This window comes from Carettochelys insculpta, chromosome 6, assembly GCF_033958435.1.
Source record: "Carettochelys insculpta isolate YL-2023 chromosome 6, ASM3395843v1, whole genome shotgun sequence".
NCBI classification, from domain to species: Eukaryota; Metazoa; Chordata; order Testudines; family Carettochelyidae; genus Carettochelys; species Carettochelys insculpta.
The window spans coordinates 123,264,469-123,285,139 of record NC_134142.1 but is presented as its reverse complement, the minus strand read 5'-3'; the positions used below and the strand labels follow the sequence as shown (position 1 = coordinate 123,285,139).

At 45.8% G+C, this 20,671-nt stretch overlaps 1 protein-coding gene across 5 annotated transcripts in view; it reads right to left on the bottom strand.

The window, feature by feature from the left end:
- LOC142014909 (uncharacterized) overlaps nucleotides 1-20,671 on the bottom strand; it is a 66,189-nt gene that overhangs the window by 34,933 nt on the left and 10,585 nt on the right. For all 5 annotated transcript variants that reach the window (XM_074998176.1, XM_074998179.1, XM_074998175.1 and 2 more), the window contains 7 exons: nucleotides 19,486-19,565; nucleotides 19,039-19,158; nucleotides 17,448-17,570; nucleotides 11,608-11,736; nucleotides 10,204-10,265; nucleotides 5,914-5,966; nucleotides 952-1,051 (listed from right to left, as the gene is read on the bottom strand). In XM_074998176.1, the coding sequence (XP_074854277.1) occupies nucleotides 952-1,051; nucleotides 5,914-5,966; nucleotides 10,204-10,265; nucleotides 11,608-11,736; nucleotides 17,448-17,570; nucleotides 19,039-19,158; nucleotides 19,486-19,565 (667 nt within the window). The remainder of the gene's footprint in view (nucleotides 1-951; nucleotides 1,052-5,913; nucleotides 5,967-10,203; nucleotides 10,266-11,607; nucleotides 11,737-17,447; nucleotides 17,571-19,038; nucleotides 19,159-19,485; nucleotides 19,566-20,671) is intronic.

Genomic DNA, 20,671 nt, shown 5'->3' with positions numbered 1-20,671 from the left:
CCACTTCCTGCTCATCCCCATCCAGCCAAGTCCCTGAAACCCAACGAACCAAATTATACTTGGAAAAACCACATGTCCACATTGTCTTTCTAAAGGACAAGAACCATGTCAGAGGGCAAAGACTGAAAATGCAGAAGGTACCTATTTAAAAGTACTAAACCTGTCAGTCACAGGTGTTTTGATATACCCTGAAATTTGTCAGAGATTTATGTGCAAAAACTTTGAAGTAAGGGCAAGTCAGCTGTCCTGCTGACTACATTCACTATGACGGCACCCTTGATGCATCTCTTCTCTGTTTCACATTTTCTGAATCAGTATTTCTACGATTATTTTATATTTTAAACATACTCTTAAGGCTCCATAAAGTAATCATTCCAGATTAGTACATATTTAACTCACTGAAACGAAGCCATTTAAAATAATCACTCACAGAGTTTTAGTGTGTTTATGATAATGTTCATTGCTTTTCCAAAAAGGAAACACTAATTTCGTTTGCATAATCTCTATAATAATACATATGTTTATGAAAATATCCACATTGTTCCAAACCCTGCTCAGTCATCCTGTGTGTCTCCCTGCCATTATGCCCTGGTCTTCTTTCTAGGGCAAGGAACAAGGGAATAACATTTGGGAACCCACCAGATGTGGTCATAACTTTGCTTGAATGTGCCCTGAAGCCAATATCAGAAGTTGGCCTCATTTTCCAGGATAACATCAAGGTGCCTTCTCTTCTGCCTTCCCCATACCACAACTTTTGTCTCTTCCCCTCACACCCTGCAGCCAGCCATCACCTCCTGCCCCTTTCTCTCATATACTCCTGCCCGTTCAACCTTGCCTCAGGGGTTGTGCCTTTCACACCTCAGGATGGGGCCTAGACATCTATCCAGACTAATCCTCCTTCTTGTGCTCCACTGCTGAAGGAACCCCAAGGTTTACTGTGAACATTCTCACCTGAGGATGGATTTGCTGAGCTCTGGGGTGAAGAAGAGACACTGCAACAGGCTGTTTAAGTAGCAGGTTGAACCCTGATTCTGCAGCCCCACGTATCTGCCTGTAACCAGAGAGCATCTATTTCACATCCAGCTTGGTGGGTTTACTTACAAAGGAGAGAAAATGATCAGCAAGTAGCCAGAGAGCTGTAATACAGCCAAGTTCCCTGTTCAGAGGTGGGTAACAGCTCTGGGTAAATGCAGCTGTAGCTGAGTTAAGTCAGAAAACCCCCCAACACTTCCCCCAGCCAGGACTTTGCTGTCTGGGAAACGTGTCTCCTTCACCTCCAGCTGCGCCTCAGCCAGAGCCCTTCTGTCTCACCATGGAATTTCTTCATCTAGTCCGAGTTAATTTAAGCACAGCCTATGATGCTCTCTAGTTCAGAGGGATCAGATTGCTGATGTCAGGAGGGTTCATTACTGGCTACCAAAAATCCATCAAACCAGGCCTGTATGCAGGAATTTGTGTGTCTGGGTGGGGCGGGGGGATGTTGATTTTTGTTAATGTGGACCACCACCACTCACACCCTGCTGCGCCTCCAGCCACATATGGTTTGCCCCTCCATCCTACTCCCCAAACAGCCCCCCATTCCATCCCCTACTAGGCCCAAAGATCTACCCACCCACCACTTGGCCCAAGGACACCCCACATCCCACCCCTGCTCAGCCTGAAACCTATCTCTCCCCAGCACAGCTCGAAGATCCCACACCACCCTCCATTTTGCCCAAGGACCATTCCCATGCACTCTCCACATGGTGCTCCACCTTGGCCTCACAGCCTGCTGAGCCCCACTTCTTCACTGGCTGCTGGGAGGCCTCCAGACGCCCAGAGAGGCTCAGATGGCCCAAAGGATGCAGTGGAGCACCCTGTGGTAAGTGTGGTGTGAGGGAGATCCCCTGTGGCTCCGGCTGTTGCTGCCACCACCTGCTCACCCCCTGCCTCACTAATCCCCAGCCAGGGTGGCAGGGGAGGGGTCCATGGGTCAGGTTAGGAGTGGAGTGGCCCACTGCGTGGTGTGTTCACATCCCTTACTCAGCCCCACATACAGGCCTGCAAACCTTTTGGTCTACTTTTGGGTTGCTCCAGTGCAGGAACAATAGTTATGTAAAACCTGAGGGATGATTCCCTATTGGCCTCCCTACCTGAGAGCACATGCCTCCTGGAACCTGAGAATATCTAAGCACATTTCTGACTAACTGTCACTTAGGAAGCTCAGACCCTGAGCTGGGCGGCTGCAGCAAGAGCCCAGCTGTGATTGTGTTGATGTATTGTGGTGGCTGCAGGGACCCACACCAGGGTGTCCAAGTCAGTAAGGAAAAGATGGAATAGTACCAGACCAGAATTGGCCCCTGTGGAATCCACATTAGATACTTCCTTCTGCTTTGACAGTAAATCATTGATACCTATTCTGAGCCCAGTACGTCAGACAGTTGTGCTGCCACCTTATAGTCATTTAATCTCCAGACTGCATTTCCCTAGTTTGTTTATGAGAATGTGTTGTGGGATTGTGGGATTGTGTTGAAAGCCTTACTAAGATCAACCTGTATTACATCTATTGTCTCTTCCCTAGCTAGTAGGTCAGTAAACACCTCAAATAAGGAAATTAGGTGGCTTTTCCTTATAACTCTGTTATTGTCTAGGTACTTATAAATTGATTATTTTGTAATTTATTCCAGTGACCTTCCAGATATTGAAGTTACGCTATCTGTCTATAATTCCCTGAGTCTAATTTATTACCCTTTTTAAAGATAGGTATTACGGTGCCCTTTGCCAGTCATCTGGGACCTCACCTATCTGCCAAGTATGTAGATGCTTAAGGCCTTGGCAGCTTGAATAAAATTAACTTATTTAAGTATTCTCTGACCTGTTCTTCCCAAATTTTGTCTTACATATCTTCCCGTCTTTAAGTGTCTGGTCATCATTAACCCTTTTAGTGAAGATAGACACAAAACAGGTACTGTAACAGCAACGAAGGGTCCTGTGGCACCTTATAGACTAACAGAAAAGTTTTGAGCATGAGCTTTCGTGAGCACAGACTCACTTGTCTGTGCTCACGAAAGCTCATGCTCAAAACTTTTCTGTTAGTCTATAAGGTGCCACAGGACCCTTTGTTGCTGTTACAGATCCAGAATAACATGGCTACCCCTCCGATACAAAACAGGTATTAAGTCCCTCAGCTTTCTTGACGCTGTCAGCAATTAGCTTTCTTTCTCCACTAAACAGAGGATGTCCACTTTTTCTTTGGCTCCATCTTTTTCCTAATGCATTTGCAGAACCTCTTCTTACTGCCTTGTACCTGCCTGGCCTCTACCACCTCCACATGGGTTCACATAACAAAATGCACTCTACTGAGGGGTAGGAAAAACACTGTTCAAAGGCCCCACCCTCCACATTACCCACATGAAGGTGACCACTCTCATGATTCATCCACCCCAAACACATTCCAGCAACTTAACCCTTTTCACTACTGGCTCTCCAGGCAGGCAAGTCAGCAGGCTGGTGCTTCTGCTGGCCTCCGAACTCTACTTCTGCAGAGCTACAAAAATGAACTAATCTCCCAGAAACTAGGATGTCTGACGAGAAGAATAAGGATGCCTCCTTGTGTGCATACCCCTAAGTGCCCTCCTCTTTGCTTGACACTTGAGATTGGGTTCCAAATTCAGCTGTGGAGTAGTAGCTGCTACTGTGCTTTCTTGGCCAGCAGTGCCAAACACCTTGACTGTGACACAGAATATGCAGTCTAACCTTCATGTTAAATAAAACATTTCTATCCCACATGCTGCATAGAAAAGCCCTGCAAATAAAGCATAAAACAATGCAGGTGTTCATGTCCCTAGCTTCTGTTTGCCAGAAAGTGGGAAAGGGTGACAGGGATGGATCACTTGATGATGACCGGTTCTGTTCACTTGCTCTGGGGCATCTGGCATTGGCCGCTGTCGGAAAACAGGATGTTGGGCTAGATGGACCTTTGGTCTGAGCAACTATGGCTGTTCTTATGTTTAAGAAGCTGCTCTGAGTCATGGCACATACACACTGGTCACAACAGCCAAAAGAAACTTGCCTGTAGGTGCCAAATCCAGTTGGACCTGCTGAGACACCATGGCTGGCAAAGAGATGAGTGGCAGTCCAGGGACCTGGTCTGTGAGTGGGAGAATTCTGGGCTTCCACCCTGAGAGTAGTGAACAGACAGGGTCTGCCCTGGATAGGGTGTACTCAAGACAGACTGAAGAGAATTCAAAGGGGCAGCTATCCTATAGCTGTAACAATATAATATCTTCCATCTCATGGGAAGCTCAGAGCGAGCACTTTGCAAATCCCCTCAAATACCACCGTGCTTTATAGACAGCCTTAGAGACAAAACAAAATATGCCTGACCTTATTCTAAATGCACTTCTGATCATCCATGCAACAAGCTAACGATGAATTATGTCAACACGAAAGCACACATTAACTTCCAAGCAACATTGGAAGTAGGAACAGACCCAATAGCAAGGTCACACTGCCCGTGTTGCTACTCAGCTAAGCATGAGCCACTTTCAGGTTAGAGATTGGACAGTGTCTCGCACATGTCCCAATGATTCTACAAGAGACAGGTCTCTCCCTCAGGAAAGTCACAAAGACAAATCTCATTGGCAGAGGAGAATATGCTGCAGCCCTGTGGTCCGGTTGGGTCAATGGACAGGATCTATCCTACTGCATAGCCTCATGCAGGGTAGGGGGTGGCCAGCCAGGGAAATAGGAAGAGCAAGTTCGGCAGAGATACCTCCATACCTTTTATTGACTTAGATAGCACTGGGTGTGCCCGACAGCTGGCAGCTGGTGAACCAGCATTCTCCATCCCTGTACATGTCTGTATTCCACATATTTGTGAAAACCCTTGCTTGGATGTATCATCAGTGACTGAGTTCCTCTTCGACTTGCCAATGGCCCTGCAGGTGTACCTATGATTTCATGAGCCAAAAGCCATACTGAGCAGATAGACATCTTTCCTCTACTGCACACCCTGCAACCCGCAGCAAGGACGCCATAAAATGAACACCACCTCTGAGTGCTACAATGACCTACAGAACAGGGCTTCCAGAACACAGAAAGATGGGAGACATTTACTTGTTTTTGGCAGGGGCGTACGGAGAGAGCACTGAACCAGAAACCTCATGTATGCACAATGTGCTGGTGTAGCAAGAGGCAATATTGGCGCATAACGCTTCCAGTCTCTCCAGCAGCAGGGTGCACACACTAAGACATGTAAATACGACAGCTCGGAGACAACTCCCGAAACATCTTTCCTCCTAAAATGGAATTGTATTCAATGGAGCAATTTTGTTGCACATCCAACAACCACAAGCATCATTGGAGCACTCATATTTAGCAAAAGCAGCTATTTGTTTACTCGCTAATGGCGGCACATCTGCCTTCCCTTTGCCATGCTTTCCCTTGGAAGATTAAAATAAAACCTGTGCAGGGCCTGTTGGTTTCATGCTATCTGTCCTTCTGGGTTCTCATTCTCCTGCGCACGTGCGCGCGCACACACACACACACACACACTCTCTCTCTCTCTCTCTCTCTCTCTGCCAGACACTCTAAATCTGAAGCAATTAACAGAAGGGACTTTCACTCTGTTTAGCCTGAAATTCTAGTTACTCAGTGCTGAACCCACAATGGTGTCACACCCCATTACAAAATTCACTTGAAGTTGGATACAGGGCTATACACCCCATTCTCAACCCCTTCCCAGGGTTATATTTGCCATGTGCCAGGTTTCCCAGAAACAGAACATAGACAGAACACCTGACTCACCCCATGGCAAATTGCAGCAGCTCCATCTCTCGTTTGCCAATCAAGCAGTATGAAGCAAGTTTCTCAGTACATGACTCAAGCTCATATTTGGCAGAAAACTATAAGAAATCGATGAATGTCACTTACTTGGTCTAGCATCTGACTTCACCTTGTGGTACAGTAATAGAGAGACAGCGGCACTGTGACAAAATCAAGAGGCAAGCATATTAATACCACGTCCACATCTTTGCACCCATCCCAGGGGGCTTCACAAAGGCTTTAGTTCTAGTAATTTACACAGATCTATTGTCTCAACATGACCTACTGATTGCACCCACCCAGTACTCGTTAGAACCTTGGCTGAATTTTGCATCAACCCATAGGAAATGAACAACAGCACACTTTTCAAAACAAAGTTACCCTGTTTTCACAAGAAGGCTGTTCGGGTCAACAGACCTACCAGAAACCTATACAAGAACAACTGTGAACAGTCATTTTTCCTGGACTAGGAATTAGAAAACTATGAAAGCAAAGTGGGGCAAGGACTTGTCTTTGTTTTGTCAGTTTTGTTTTGACTTCCTTTTTCCCCTTATTTTCCATTCCAAATTAGATGCGTCCAGCCCTATGAACCTCAAAAACAAGGTTTCTTGGATGTTATAAACATATCTTAGTCGGTCTTGGATTCTGTTTTCCATGCTCACCTGAAGCTTGTTCTCACAAGTGGGACCTGCGCTTTGACCCAAACTTTCCAGTCTGACCTCAAAGGAACCAAAGACTGCCTGCCTAAAGAGAGAGCTGTGGCTTTAGCCTGAAATCACTCAACTACCAACAAACTAGCAAAAAAACAACTATTTTCCTGTCTCTCTTTTTCTCTGATATTGCATTTCACCCTGTCTCAGGATAAAACTTCTAGCTGACTCCAGGAATACCCCAGTTGTCCTTCAATAGTAGTAGATATTCTCCTCATTGTCTGAGGTCTTCCTCTTTTGCATTTTCCTTGCAGGTTCTCTTTGAGAGCTTGACAGACAGAGTGTGGCATAGCCATCCCCACTTTCTTTTCTTGATTTAAACATCAAGGGGGTCTTGTCCTGCTCTGTTCCAAAGCCCCTCAATTGTGACAAAGTCTTTCCATTTGATGTGAAGAATTACCTCCAGTATCTGTTTATGAATGTTTGTAGCTTGTGATTTGAAGACTTATTAGTACGCCAGGTCTCGCAACCATACAAGAGCACAATCTTCACATTTATGCTGAAGATCCACAGTTTCATCTTCGCAGATATTGTATGTGAACTCCACATGGGACAAAGAGTCTTGAATGCAGCTGTTATGACATTGATATCCTTTTCTGTTCCTCCATCACCTACTTGGGGAGTATTATGGGCAGAGAACTGCTCCATATCTTACAGACCATCCCTATGCAATGTGATGGTGGTGTTGTTAGACTGGCTGATTCTGTTTGTCTTGGTCTTCCCCTTGTTAATGCTCAATCCAGTCATTGTGGCAGTTTTGTCTAGTGTTGTGACCTTTTCTTCTATGTTTTCATGTTGGTGTGAAAGGAGGGTGGCATCGTCAGCAAAATCTTACAGTCAGAGAATCCTAGGGCTGAAAGTGACCTCAGGAGGTCATTGAGTCCAGCTCCCTGCCCAAAGCAGGATCAACACTAACTAAATCATCCCAGCCAAGACTTTGTCAAGATGAGGACTTAAAAAACTCCAGGGACGGAGATTCCACCACCTCTCACGGTAACACATTCCAGTGCTTCACCACCCTCCTGGTGAAATTGTTTTTCCTAATATTCAACCGACACCTCTCCCTTTAGACCATTGCTCCTTGTTCTGCCATCCGTCACTACTGCGAACATTCATCACTACTGAGAACAGCTTTTCTCCACCCTCTTTAGAACCCCCTTTCAGGAAGATGAAGGCTGCTATCAAATCGCCCCTCACTCTTCACTTCTGCAAACTACATAAGCCCAGATGCCTCAGCCTCTCCTTGTAGGTCATGTGCTCCAGCTCCCTAATCATCTTTATTGCCCTCCACTGGACCTGCTCCAGCACATCCACACCCTTGCTGTACTGGGGGGCCCCAGAACTGGACACAATACTCCAGATGTGGCCTGACCTGTGCCAAATGTGCTTCTCTAAATCTGCTGTACTCAAGCTGTTTGAAAAGTGTCCACTGAATGCCCCATTGATCGTTATCTGTTGTCCTGCTCATAATCCAGTCCACTGTGATCAAGAATAGGAAAGGTAATTACAGGTACCCTTTTCACACTCCTGAGAGCATGCTGAAGGATTCTGTCAAGAAACCATTGAACAACCTGGCACGTCCAGGGTTTGTACACTGAAAGGATTAGGTTAAAAAATTTGGATGGTACGCCATGGTGTTGCAGCAGCTTCCACAGTGTCTCTATCAACACTATCGAAGGCTTTGTCGAAGGCTATGAAGATTATTTACAGGGGGAAGTTCCACTCAATCAGCTCTTCTATGATCACTCTGAGAGTTGCTATTTGGTCAGTACAAGATCTCTCAATTCAGAAGCCAGCCTGTTCTCCTCTAAGTTGTCCATCAATTTCTGTCTTCATTCTCTCAAAGAGAACCCTGCTGAACACTTTTCCTGAGATAGACAGGAACGTGAATCCCCTCCAGTTCTTACATTCCATCAGGTTGTCTTCTTAGCATTCCAAAAGTAATTAAAAATTTTTAACAGTTTTTTTCTGTAAACTCAGATTAATAAAGTGAAAGAGCCCATCTTGTGTGGTTACTGAGCCGTGGTCTTCACTAGGAATCTATTTCAAAATAACACATGGAGCATCCATACTATCTTGCCCATTATTTCAAAATAATGACCCTTGTTTCCAATTGGCTCCTTGGCTGGGGCCACACTCGTTTCCTAGTCTACATCTGCCTGGCCGGGTTTTTCAGAAATAATTTATTTCGACATTCTAATCTTGAAATAAGCTATTTCTGTAAAGAGCATTCACACTGCAAGATCTTTTCAAAAGTGAGCATGCAGACTAGAGAGCCTGATTTTGAAATAAGAGCAAGGATGGGCTGCCTCCCTGGAGGCCAATTAAGTCATACTTGCCTCCGCTGGGTACACTTTGAGTCAGCTTCCAAATCGGAAGTGGGGCAGTTGGCAAAAGTCATTCATTTTGGTGGAGCTCCTACTTCAAGTTAAACGCCCTATTATTCCAGAAAAACAAGCTTTGGAGTGTGGACACAGGGGGTTATTTTCTGGAAAAAAGGAATTTTTCCACACACCAAATAAATAAATAGTGTAGACAAGCCCATAGTGGTTAATCATGATGACATTAAGGCTCTTCTTAAAACACTTCCCAAGCTCACAAATTTCCTGACCATGGGAGATAGATGCCACCACACAAGTGGAAAAAAACCCTTTAGAACCCAGGAAGACAGCCTTGGGATGTCTCCCTGTGGGGTAACCCCAAGCTTCTATCCCTCCCTTAGGAGAGATCTTGGAAACAAATAGAAGAAATTAAACTGCAATCTAATGGCTGAACTTTTTGTCGAGGCGTGAATATACACAGACACTCCTCTAGGACATAGGAATCAAATCTTGCCTTAAAAAAATCAATTTATTAACAAAAGATGAAAATATACCAAGAAAGTGATAAAGTACACTTGGCTGCTGGGTATTACACAGCAACTAAAAAACAAGATTAAAGCACAGAGAATTTCTTCCCTGGGATTCAGTTTAGAAGTTACAGAATACAGGGGAAACACATCAACCAGCTTAAAAAAGTCTCACACCAAACCCAAGATTAAAAAAAAACAAAACAGCTTGATCACATCTAACTTAACATTTCTTTCAACTCACATATCTATGTGCCCAGATTATGTTGTGGCTAGGATATTTACTGGCTCTATTAAACCTTTTTTAGGATTAAGCACCTTGATATCTCTGCCCCAGCCAGAGAACAACAGACCACCTCAGCAGGCAAACAGCTTCAATTTGAACAATCCCTCTCTCTTCCTGTTGGCTCACCCGGCCACTTACCTAAAAAGAACCCACCCTCTCTGGCTGCGTCTACACTAGCCCAAATCTTCGAAATGGCCATGCAAATGGTCATTTCAAAGATTACTAATAAGGCGCTGAAATGCATATTCAGCGCCTCATTAGCATGCCGACGACCGCAGCTCTTCAAAATTGCCACTTTTTGCTGCTGCGCGGGTCGTCCAGATAGGGCTCCTTTTCGAAAGGACCCTGGGAACTTCAGAATCCCCTTATTCCTATCTGCTGATTTGCACAGCCATTTTGAAGACTTAGGCTAGTGTAGACACAGCCTCTGGGTTTAACCTTTTACAGCCATTCCTGACAATATCACAAAAGGGGCATCTCTCGGATTTCTGAAAATGTCACACGGGCACTGGAATGGCTGAAAGTGTGATACCCAAACTGGGGATTGGCAATACCTGTTCCCCATTCCTGAACAATAACGGCTGCCGGGGGTGGTGCTTGCTGGCTGTCCTGAGACCTGTAAAAATAGAGCACAATGGATCATTTCCCAAGGCAACTTCTAAAGTATTTATTAAATATCAGTAACGGGTACACTGGGCAGAGGTGAGGGCAATATCTCCTGTATCCTTATGGCCGCATTTGTGACATAATGGGTGATTAACGTGTATCTTAATTTTATCACCAGTCGCTGGAAGAGGGACTGACTCTGCTCTGATGGTCCAGTGGATAAGGTACTAATGGAGGACTTGGGACATCTGGCTTAGGGATAGGGATGAGCATGAGGCGAGTCTGGGTGGGAGGTAGGGTGCTGGAGTGGGCTGCTTGCTACCCCTATGACCTACATCCAGCAGTGAGGCTCAGGGCATTTTTCTCCTGCCACCCATTCTCCCCAGCAGGGAAGCAGTGCTGGCATGAGGCTGGAGCACCAGTGCAGGCTCCTCTCTGTGGGGAGATACTGGCAGTACGGGGAGCCCTAAGCCCACGGCCCACTTGCAAAATGGCCGCAGACCACGAGTGTCCACAGACTTCAGTGTGAGAACCAGTGACCTAGAAGATAGATAGTCCCACACACAAGAGCTACTTGACTAGAATCCGGGCCTTTCCATACTGTCAATGCCACAACAAACCCCCAACAGTGGAACAGAGAAGTTTAAGGCTATTGGGCTACAGCATGCAAAATTCCTGTCCACGTTTTCAAAATTGCAGACTCAGAAGAGTTGAATTTTTACATTGATTTATTTGTCTCTTTTGGCACCATTTTCTGCACAATTATTTCAAAGGAGGAACCTGATCTGGGGAATGGTAGTTTTCACAAGTGGAATGTTTTGATTACTAACTGACAGTTTTCCAGTTTTCAATGTCCCACTGAGCTCTCCTGGAGTTGACCAATCTCCAGGGTGATAAAAACAACCCAAGCAAAGCAAACACAAAACCGTTTCACAGAATCAGAGACATGTGAGATTGGGAGGGGTCTCAACAGGTCTGTGATGGGTTGGGTCACAGAGGTCCCCTGGAGAGAGCCACCTGAGGGGCTGATCAGACCACTGAACCCATGTATCTGCTTTTTGGGGTGCCCCACCACCCTGTCCTGGAGGGCTAAAACCTCTAGTCTCCCCCGATCAATTCACACAGTGGGGGTCACTACCCACAGCAAAGCAACAGACACGGAGAGCAGCTCAGCTCTGGGAAGGCTCCTTTACAGGCAGCACTTAACAGGGCCTGGGGTTCCACCCACTACTGCTGCAACGGTAGCAGGAGCAGCAGCTCAGAGGCCCAGGCTTTTTCAAATCACCAGGCCCAAGGGCAACAGCTCCCTTGGCCCCACCCCACCTCGTTGGCAGCAGTGAAGCACATTTTACCTTTTGCACCTCAGTGTCAGAGACCCAATAAAAAAAACCATTTCCAGGCAACTTTATTTCAGTCACATTCCAATCCTCCTGAATTCCCTTAGAATGGTAACATGCTGCAAAAAGCTCATAGTTTGCATCCTAAAAAAATAAATAAAAATCATGATAACATTCAGGTTACGGCTACATTAGCCCAAATCGTCCAAATGGCCATGCAAATGGCCGTTTCGAAGATTACTATGCATATTATGCATAGTAATACATGCATATTCAGCGCCTCATTACTAATCTTCAAAACAAAAAGCAGTCAAGTAGCACTTTAAAGACTAGCAAAATGGTTTATTAGGTGAGCTTTCGTGGGACAGACCCACTTCTTCAGACCACAGCCATACCAGAGCAGACTCAATATTTAAGACACAGAGAACCAAAAACAGTAATCAAGGAGGACAAATCAGAAAAAGATAATCAAGGTGAGCAAATCAGAGAGTGGAGGGGTGGGGAGGAAGATCAAGAATTAGATTGAGCCAAGTATGCAGATGAGTCCCTATAGTGACTCAGAAAGTTCCCATCACGATTTAAACCATGTGTTAATGTGCCGAATTTGAATATAAATGTCAGTTCGTCCACTTCTCTTTCTAAAACGGAGCGATAATTTCTCTTCAGTAACACACATACCCTGAGGTCATTGACAGAATGCCCCATGGGAACTTTCTGAGTCACTATAGGGGCTTGTCTGCATACTTGGCTCAATCTAATTCTTGACCTTCCCCCCCACCCCTCCACTCTCTGATTTGCTCACCTTGATTATCTTTTTCTGATTTGTCCTCCTTGATTACTGTTTTTGGTTCTCTGTGTCTTAAATATTGAGTCTGCTCTGGTCTGGCTATGGTCTGAAGAAGTGGGTCTGTCCCACGAAAGCTCACCTAATAAACCATTTTGCTAGTCTTTAAAGTGCTACTTGACTGCTTTTTGTTTTGATAGTGCATAGACTAGCACGGCTTACTCTCTGTTATTACTAATCTTCGAAATGGTCATTTGTGTGGCCATTTTGAAGATTTGGACTAGTGTACACACAGCCTCAGTGGTTAATCATCTTATATTTGCACCGTGAGCAGACTATTCGTGCTCATAAATCATGACGTCCTAGAAGAAATTAACAATCAAGTTTAGATTGCCCCATCTTTTTAGCTACACTGTAAACAATTTTGCAAATATCTAGTCCACAGAACTGCAGCTGCTTTCAAGAAAACTCTGCTTCTAGCCAGATGACATTTCTGTCACTTTAAGTAAAAGTTTCCTTTAGATATCTGAGAAGGTTTAAATACCTAAGAATCCAAAATATTGATCCAAAAATTTTAATGCAAGAGAGGGATTTAATGAAATTGATGCGACCATCTTAACAGTGGAAAGATTGCCATGGGCTGGCGGCGTCCAAATGTAGTTATATAACTAACATTTTTGATTATTTGAAGGGAAAATAATATTTTCATCATGAAGTTGCCGAGGAATTGAACCCTATGATAGTGTGTCAGCTAAATGGTCAGGGAGCACCAAATGCATGTTTGAGTTTCTCTGTCCAAGAAGGAATGCTCTAAGCTGCGGTAATCAATTACTTCTTGTCAAGGGCCGAACTTCTTGTTCAAAGTATAGTCAAGGTGCAGATTCCACACAAAATAATACAAAAAGAGTAACCAAAATGACCATTTTAAGTACAGTAATCCCCCAAAATACACGAGAGTTGCATTCCATGCAACTCTTGCATACCCTGAAATTCGCGTAAGTCGGGGACTTGGGAGGTGGGTTGGGGTGTAGGAGGGGAGTAGGGGGGTGGAATGGAGCTGGGTCTGTGGGAGTTGGCACTGGGAGGGGGTTGGAGCCGGGGCTGTGGGGGTTGGGGCCAGGGCACGCAGTGGTGACTGGAGCTGGGGCGCACAGCAGTGGCTGGAGCCAGGGCACATGCCCCAGGGCAGCACTCAGGGCAAGAAGCCGGCTCCTGCCAGCTCTGTTGCCCTTTGACAGGGGGATCTCTTCCCCTCTGCACCTCGGCAGCTGCCTGGGGCTGGAGCTTCTGGGGTCCCCCTCCAATTGCGCTAATGTGAGATTCACGCTTGTCAAATAGGCATATCTCAAGGTTTACTGTATACGTGTGAATCAGGGGTCAGCCATGTAAGAGCGTGGTCACGTACTCTGCATCCACATACTCTGAGACCTTACTGTACATAAAAAGATTTTGAAGTCCATTCAAAAGTGCCTGACAATCAACATTCAGCCTGCAGTCCGTCTATTGACTACCCTTGACCTCAGGGCGCCCCAAAGACAACTTGATGGGCAAAACCACAATGAATATGAAGCAGGAGGAGGTGGCCATCGGACCTACCTGAAGATGAAAATGGTAAATACTAGTCCCAGAAAAGGCTCATTCAGGAAAGAGCAGATGTCAGGCTAGGTGTGGCAGTGGTATTTGGATTTTCCAAAATGGCAAATATCCTTCCTTCAGGTTCACAAAATGTCAACCTTCAAGACCAAGCTAAGTCCAACATAACCAAAATTCATATAGAAGTTTGCGTCATGTGACAGATGTGTAGTTAAGTTGCTTAATGCACTAATGCAATGGAAGGTAATACAGATATGTGGGAGCACGAGCACCTGGTGGCTGGGCCTCACTCGCAAGGCAGAATGACCATACACTCCATCTTGGAACGCTATCATACAACGGCGGGAAGGGCTGAAGTCAGGCCAGGAGAAAGAAATCAGAAAGTTGACAAGTAGTTGGAGAGTCCCCAAAGAGGACATCCTGACAAGCAGATAGTAAGCCCCCAAAGAGAACAGCTGGGGCTAGTAGCTGGAAGCCCCCCAAAGAGAACATCTTGGTTGTACAACATCAAAGGGTCCCAGGGGAGGTTCAGCAAAAGACCAAGGACAGAGGAAATCTTGTAACATGTTCTGACAGGCCGAGAGGATAGAAAGCCCAAATTAGGTAACAAACGCTTTAATTGGCCAGGTATTAAACCCCCAAGTAAGAAACAGTATAAAAGGTGATTTAGCAGGAAGAAGGGTGTGGGCTCCTGGACACGAGGCGGAGGCTAGCAACTTCCAGTCCAGAGAGCAGACCCCGGCCTGATCACCCGGACGTCACCACCACGAAAGGTCCCAACCAAGCCGTATCTCTGACTTGAAGGGCCGCTGTAACGTAGTTGTTGGTGAGATGTGGGAGCATTGGATGTTATTGGTAAGTCACATGTAATTATATACAGCTATATGTAACCTAGTGTTCAGCCTATGCCAAATAAATAACTATATATATATAACAAGTGTTAAGTAATTGTAGTTACGAATAAATGAATCAATCACTATCGGTAAATACCACTAGCTGGTCTAGCTGGGGCTGTATAGAGAATTATTGGGACTTAGAACAGCCACAGGGCATTGTGGTGTTCACAATCGGAGCGTTATTGTTCCTGGTACTCATAATACTGTGGAAACCTAGGTTTTAAAGTAGATACGCTGAATCACATATTGCTGCTACACTATATAAGGCTGCTGTAAAGGTGGGGTGGTCAGTCCCGGGCCACCCGACTCTCCCCGCTGTATCACACCCCACGCGCACCCACGGGACCCGGAGTAGGTCGGCACATCATCAAGATACTATGGTAACAACTGCAGAGTAAGAACTGACACAGAATGGTCACAGAGAGGTAGCCATGTTAGTCTGTATCTTTGCAAAACAAAAATGCAGTCATGTAGCACTTTAAAGACTAAAACAAAAATTATTTACGTAATGAGCTTTCATGATGCAGATCCACTTCTTCAGATCTGAAAATAGGGCTGAAAATGAACTGGCACAAAAAATACACAACGGAGATAGAAAACAAAACAGAAGAACGAAAACTGACAAATCAGCGGGGGGGTACAAAGGGGCAGGGAGGAAATTACTTACCACAAGTGTCTATAAAGTTAAGTGACTTGCCGGAGATCACTATGAACATCAAGGATGGGGAATCTGTCTTTGTAACGTGTAGGATAATTGCTATCTTTATTACGGCCAAGGCGCAAAGTGTCAAATTTGAGAATAAATTCCAGTTCAGATGTCTCCCTTTGCAATCTGGTGTTAAAGTCTCTTTAGCTATGTCTACACGTGAAGCCTACATCGAAATAGGCTATTTTGATGAATAACGTCTACACATCCTCCAGGGTTGGCAACGTCGACGTTCAACATCGACGTTGCGCAGCACCACATCGAAATAGGCGCTGCAAGGGAACGTCTACACGCCAAAGTAGCACACATCGAAATAAGGGTGCCAGGCACAGCTGCAGACAGGGTCACAGGGCGGACTCAACAGCAAGCCGCTCCCTTAAAGGGCCCCTCCCAGACACAGTTGCACTAAACAACACAAGATCCACAGAGCTGACAACTGGTTGCAGACCCTGTGCATGCAGCATGGATCCCCAGCTGCCGCAGCAGCAGCCAGAAGCCCTGGGCTAAGGGCTGCTGCACACGGTGACCATAGAGCCCCGCAGGGGCTGGAGAGAGAGCGTCTCTCAACCCCTCAGCTGATGGCCACCATGGCGGACCCCGCTATTTCGATGTTGCGGGACACGGATCGTCTACACGTGCCCTACTTCGATGTTCAACTTCGAAGTAGGGCGCTACTCCCATCCCCTCATGGGGTTAGCGGCTTCGACGTCTCGCCGTTTAACGTCGATGTTAACATCGAAATAGCGCCCAACACGTGTAGCCGTGACAGGCGCTATTTCGAAGTTAGTGCCGCTACTTTGAAGTAGCGTGCACGTGTAGACACGGCTTTTGTTGCATTACAAAGGCCGTGTCTACACGTGCCCCAAACTTCGAAATGGCCACGCAAATGGCCATTTCGAAGTTTCCTAACGAAGCGCTGAAATGCATATTCAGCGCTTCATTAGCATGCGGGCGGCAGCGGCACTTTGAAATTGATGCGGATTGCCGGCGCGCATCTCGTCCAGACGGGGCTCCTTTTCGAAAGGACCCCGCCTACTTCGAAGTCCCCTTATTCCCATCAGCTGATGGCCATTTCGAAGTTTCCTAATGAAGCGCTGAAATGCATATTCAGCGCTTCATTAGCATGCGGGCGGCAGCGGCACTTCGAAATTGACGCGGATTGCCGGCGCTGATGGGAATAAGGGGACTTCGAAGTAGGCGGGGTCCTTTTGAAAAGGAACCCCGTCTGGATGAGACGCGCGCCGGCAATCTGCGTCAATTTCGAAGTGCCGCTGCCGCCCGCATGCTAATGAAGCGCTGAATATGCATTTCAGTGCTTCATTAGGAAACTTCGAAATGGCCATTTGTGTGGCCATTTCGAAGTTTGGGGAACGTGTAGACGTAGCCAAAGACAGATTCCCCGTCTTTGATATTCACAGTGATCTCAGTCAAGTCACTTAACTTAATGGACACTCACAGTAAGTAATTTCCTCCCTACTCTTCACCCTCCCCCACAGCTCATTTGTCAGGTTTCATTTCATTTTTTTTGTTTTGTTTTCTATCTCTGAGTTATATATTTGTCGTACCAGTCCATTTTCAGCACTATTTACAGATGTGAAGAAGTGGGTCTGCCCCACAACAGCTCATCACCTAAATAATTATTTTTAGTCTTTAAAGTGCTACATAACTGGGTTTTTTTTGTTTTTGTTTTCTACACAGAACAGAATATATGAGTTCTCTTTTCCTCAAAGGCTAAAATAAGCGTTATTACCATGTGAGTATACCAGGCTATATTCCCAAATTTGAAACCAGGAAGCGGCTGGCACATCCCCTTTCCTTATACTCGGTTAGATAAAATAGAAATCTTGAGAGCTCAGTGGAAAGTCCTTATACATACTAGCTGCTCTTCTGCTTCCAGATTCAGTGTGAGGAGCCCAGGGACATCAGCACGACTGCCAACAACCTGATCTTTCTTCAAATGAATGAACAGCATCTGGGGTACAGTTTCAAAGCAGGAGCGCTGAAACAGACAGCAGTGGGGGCTATTACAGACCATATTCAATATTCATGTTCACCCTATTCATGCTAAACATTCCTAAGGGTAGGCAAATCAGTGTAAAAAGAGATGCATTTATAAAACCCTCCTGTCTTAAGAACATAAGAATGCCTATACTAGATCAGATCAAAAGCCCATCTAGTCCAGCGCTGATATCAGGGTGACCCCCTCCCCCTGCCCATGCACCCACTCTCTGGTGAGCTGGGGTGGGGAGGTCAAGAAAGAGTGTCTTTGTTGGTGCCTCTGGGTCTGGAGCCAGAGCTGCAGGTTCTGCTGTCCAGGTCTCTGAATGTGCTCTTAAAGAGACAGTGCTAAGCTGATCACTCAGCCACACACATAGTCCCTCTTCCAACACACACTTGGCACAGGACACACACAGACTGCTCCCTACACACGCTCTCTCACACACACATAGGCACATACAATCCCCAATTACACACACATACACACTCACTCTTCCTCTCACTCACTCCATGTGACATACACACACTCCCTCAACACACACTCGCTCTCCTGGTTTTACTGGGAGTCTTATGGAATCAGGGCCTATGTCCTGGAGGTTACTGAAGACAAAAAAGTCCGGCTGCACAGTGAGGCTAAGACAGGTTCCCCACCCGCCTTGGCCCTGCACCACTCCCAGATGCAGCAGGCATGTCCCTGCAGCCCCTGGAGGGACACAGAAGTCTCTGTGTGGTGCAGCTCTCCAGCAGAAGACCTCAGCCCATCATGGCTTTATTTTTCTGTTCAAATGTACCTTGTAATAACATCATCGGCTTTGAAAATATTTGCTCGAATCAAAGCAGCAGGGCAGGATTAAATAAACCTCACTTAAAGCATCTAATGGTTTTAGGTAGATATAGGGAACTGTACAGTTTGGTCCCAGTTCTCAACAGACTTACACGTGCTCTTAACGTTAAGCGTCTCTTACCATCAGTAGGACCTACTAGCATGGTTAAAAGTTAAGCAGGGTTGTTATCGGTAATCGTGTTTATTGCGGAAGTGCAGGTGCAGAATGGGCCCCCTTGTGCTAGACACTGCAAAACACAGGAGGAGACTAGCCAAAATGGACAAAACAGACACCTGGAGGGGGAAAGGGTGTAACACGCAGAACCCACACTATCGCAGCAGCAAATGGCATGTTAGTTCCATGATTTTTTTAGGAGATGGAGGACAATTTTCATTAGGAGCAGATACGCTTAAAAGGCAAAGAAGGAAAAGAAAGGGGACAGAACAGAGGTGACTTGAATCTTAAGTGAGGAGAGTAAAGAGAGGGAAGGAGCAAATAGCCAAGGGTAGGGACTGTCTCCCTCTATCTATCTTCTTGTCTCTGGGCAAAGTGCAAAGGCTTCCTATGTAAGATTTAAACATAACCAACTGATCTGCTATTGCAGATCACCACAACTCCTAATGAATGCCAAGACACTGTCCTTACCACAGAGTAAACTGGTCCAGGAGTACACTTGTCAAGAAAGGAGGAACATTTCAAGGTGCATTTCTCCAGAACCATCAGATTTCTACCCCCATGATAAGTGGGGGCCTGGACCGTTTCCACCTGGCATGGTTAGGGAAAGAGCGACAAATCAGAAGTATTTCCACCAACCCAAAGAGAGAGAACAGAGAAACACATATTTTGTCCATCTCCCCCGAAAATCTCCCTAGTGACATTCAAAGTTGTTTCCAACTTCTACTGCCCTGGATACTACAGCCATCTCTAAACACCTTGGATGTAAGCACACAAGGATTTCCCAAGTCTGTCTCACACTGGGAGTTCACCAGGCAGACTCCTAAGGAGATGGGATCTTTACACGAATGGCTTTGCTTTCTTATGCTCTAAAATAAAGTCTCACATTTACGCTTCCAGAGAAGATAGGTAAGTTACCTGCTGAATCTCTTCTTTGTCTTCAGAGATTTTACTCATCACAAGCTGGAAACATTTCATTATATCTAGCTGCACCTGCACTGTACACACACAAATCAGAATGATAAGCACATAACTGCAGCGTCTGGCTCTTTTGTTCTGCCAATCCTTAGGGCAGCTTCCTCTGCCTATTTCCATCTCGCCTCGTTCCTTCTGAGATTGGCCTCTTTGTGAACATGGTGGTGCAGCTTCCAGGGCAATATGCAGTGCATCCCTGGCCACCCTCGCACCTTAGGATCACACAGATGTGCTCAGCCACTTCCCAGGAGCCACACAAAGGCAAGGCAGGCAGGAAGCCCCTGCATCGTCAACCAGACTTTTAGCAGCTCAGTGGTGGTGAAAGGAGCAGCCAGGGTCCCCTTTCAACCAGGTGGTCCACTCAAAAAACTGATGCCTGCCAATGCTAAGGTCTTATCTCTGCCCATCAGGGGTCAGTTCCCTGACACCCCGGGATGCAGGCAGCCCATGTGCTCCCCTCTCATCCTATGCAGGTTCCACTGTACCCCTGAAGGTTAATGATAGGCACAATCCAACTCCTCAGCATTGTCCAGACCCTTATACACAGGACACTTACAGAACTATGAGGCCCATGTTCCAAAAGAAACCCTGGGCCACACAGTATCAGTTACACCTTACGATGACATCTCACCTTAGCACACAACATTTACATTTGTGTTTTTCAGAGAAAGCCAGTGTAATTTTATTTAACAAAACATGCAAATGAAAACAAGTTGAAATTCTGTAAACAAAGGGTTACATCTACTGTATGTTTCAAAAAGTGTGTTTGATCAAGAACCCTTCCTACGCAATTAAGAGCTAGGACTAGCAAATTTGGTATACGGCTTCCTCTTACAGCTTAAAACTACAGAAGGGTTTGGTTATGCCAGGAAAACAGGACGTGCTTGGATGGGATTGCTTCTCATAAAACCAAACAGAAAAAATACAGAATCACCAAATCAAGTACAGTCCTCAAAACTGACACAACCAAGCAAATATTGAAAGAGACTAAACCAAGACGAGCCAAAAAAATCAGATGAACCTGCAATAGGACTGCTTCTCAATAAACCTTACAGAAGAGAGATAAAACAGAGAAATTTGGAGTAGTGCTCTGTTTTGGCACAGCCAAATCAATGCTTAAGGTATGGAA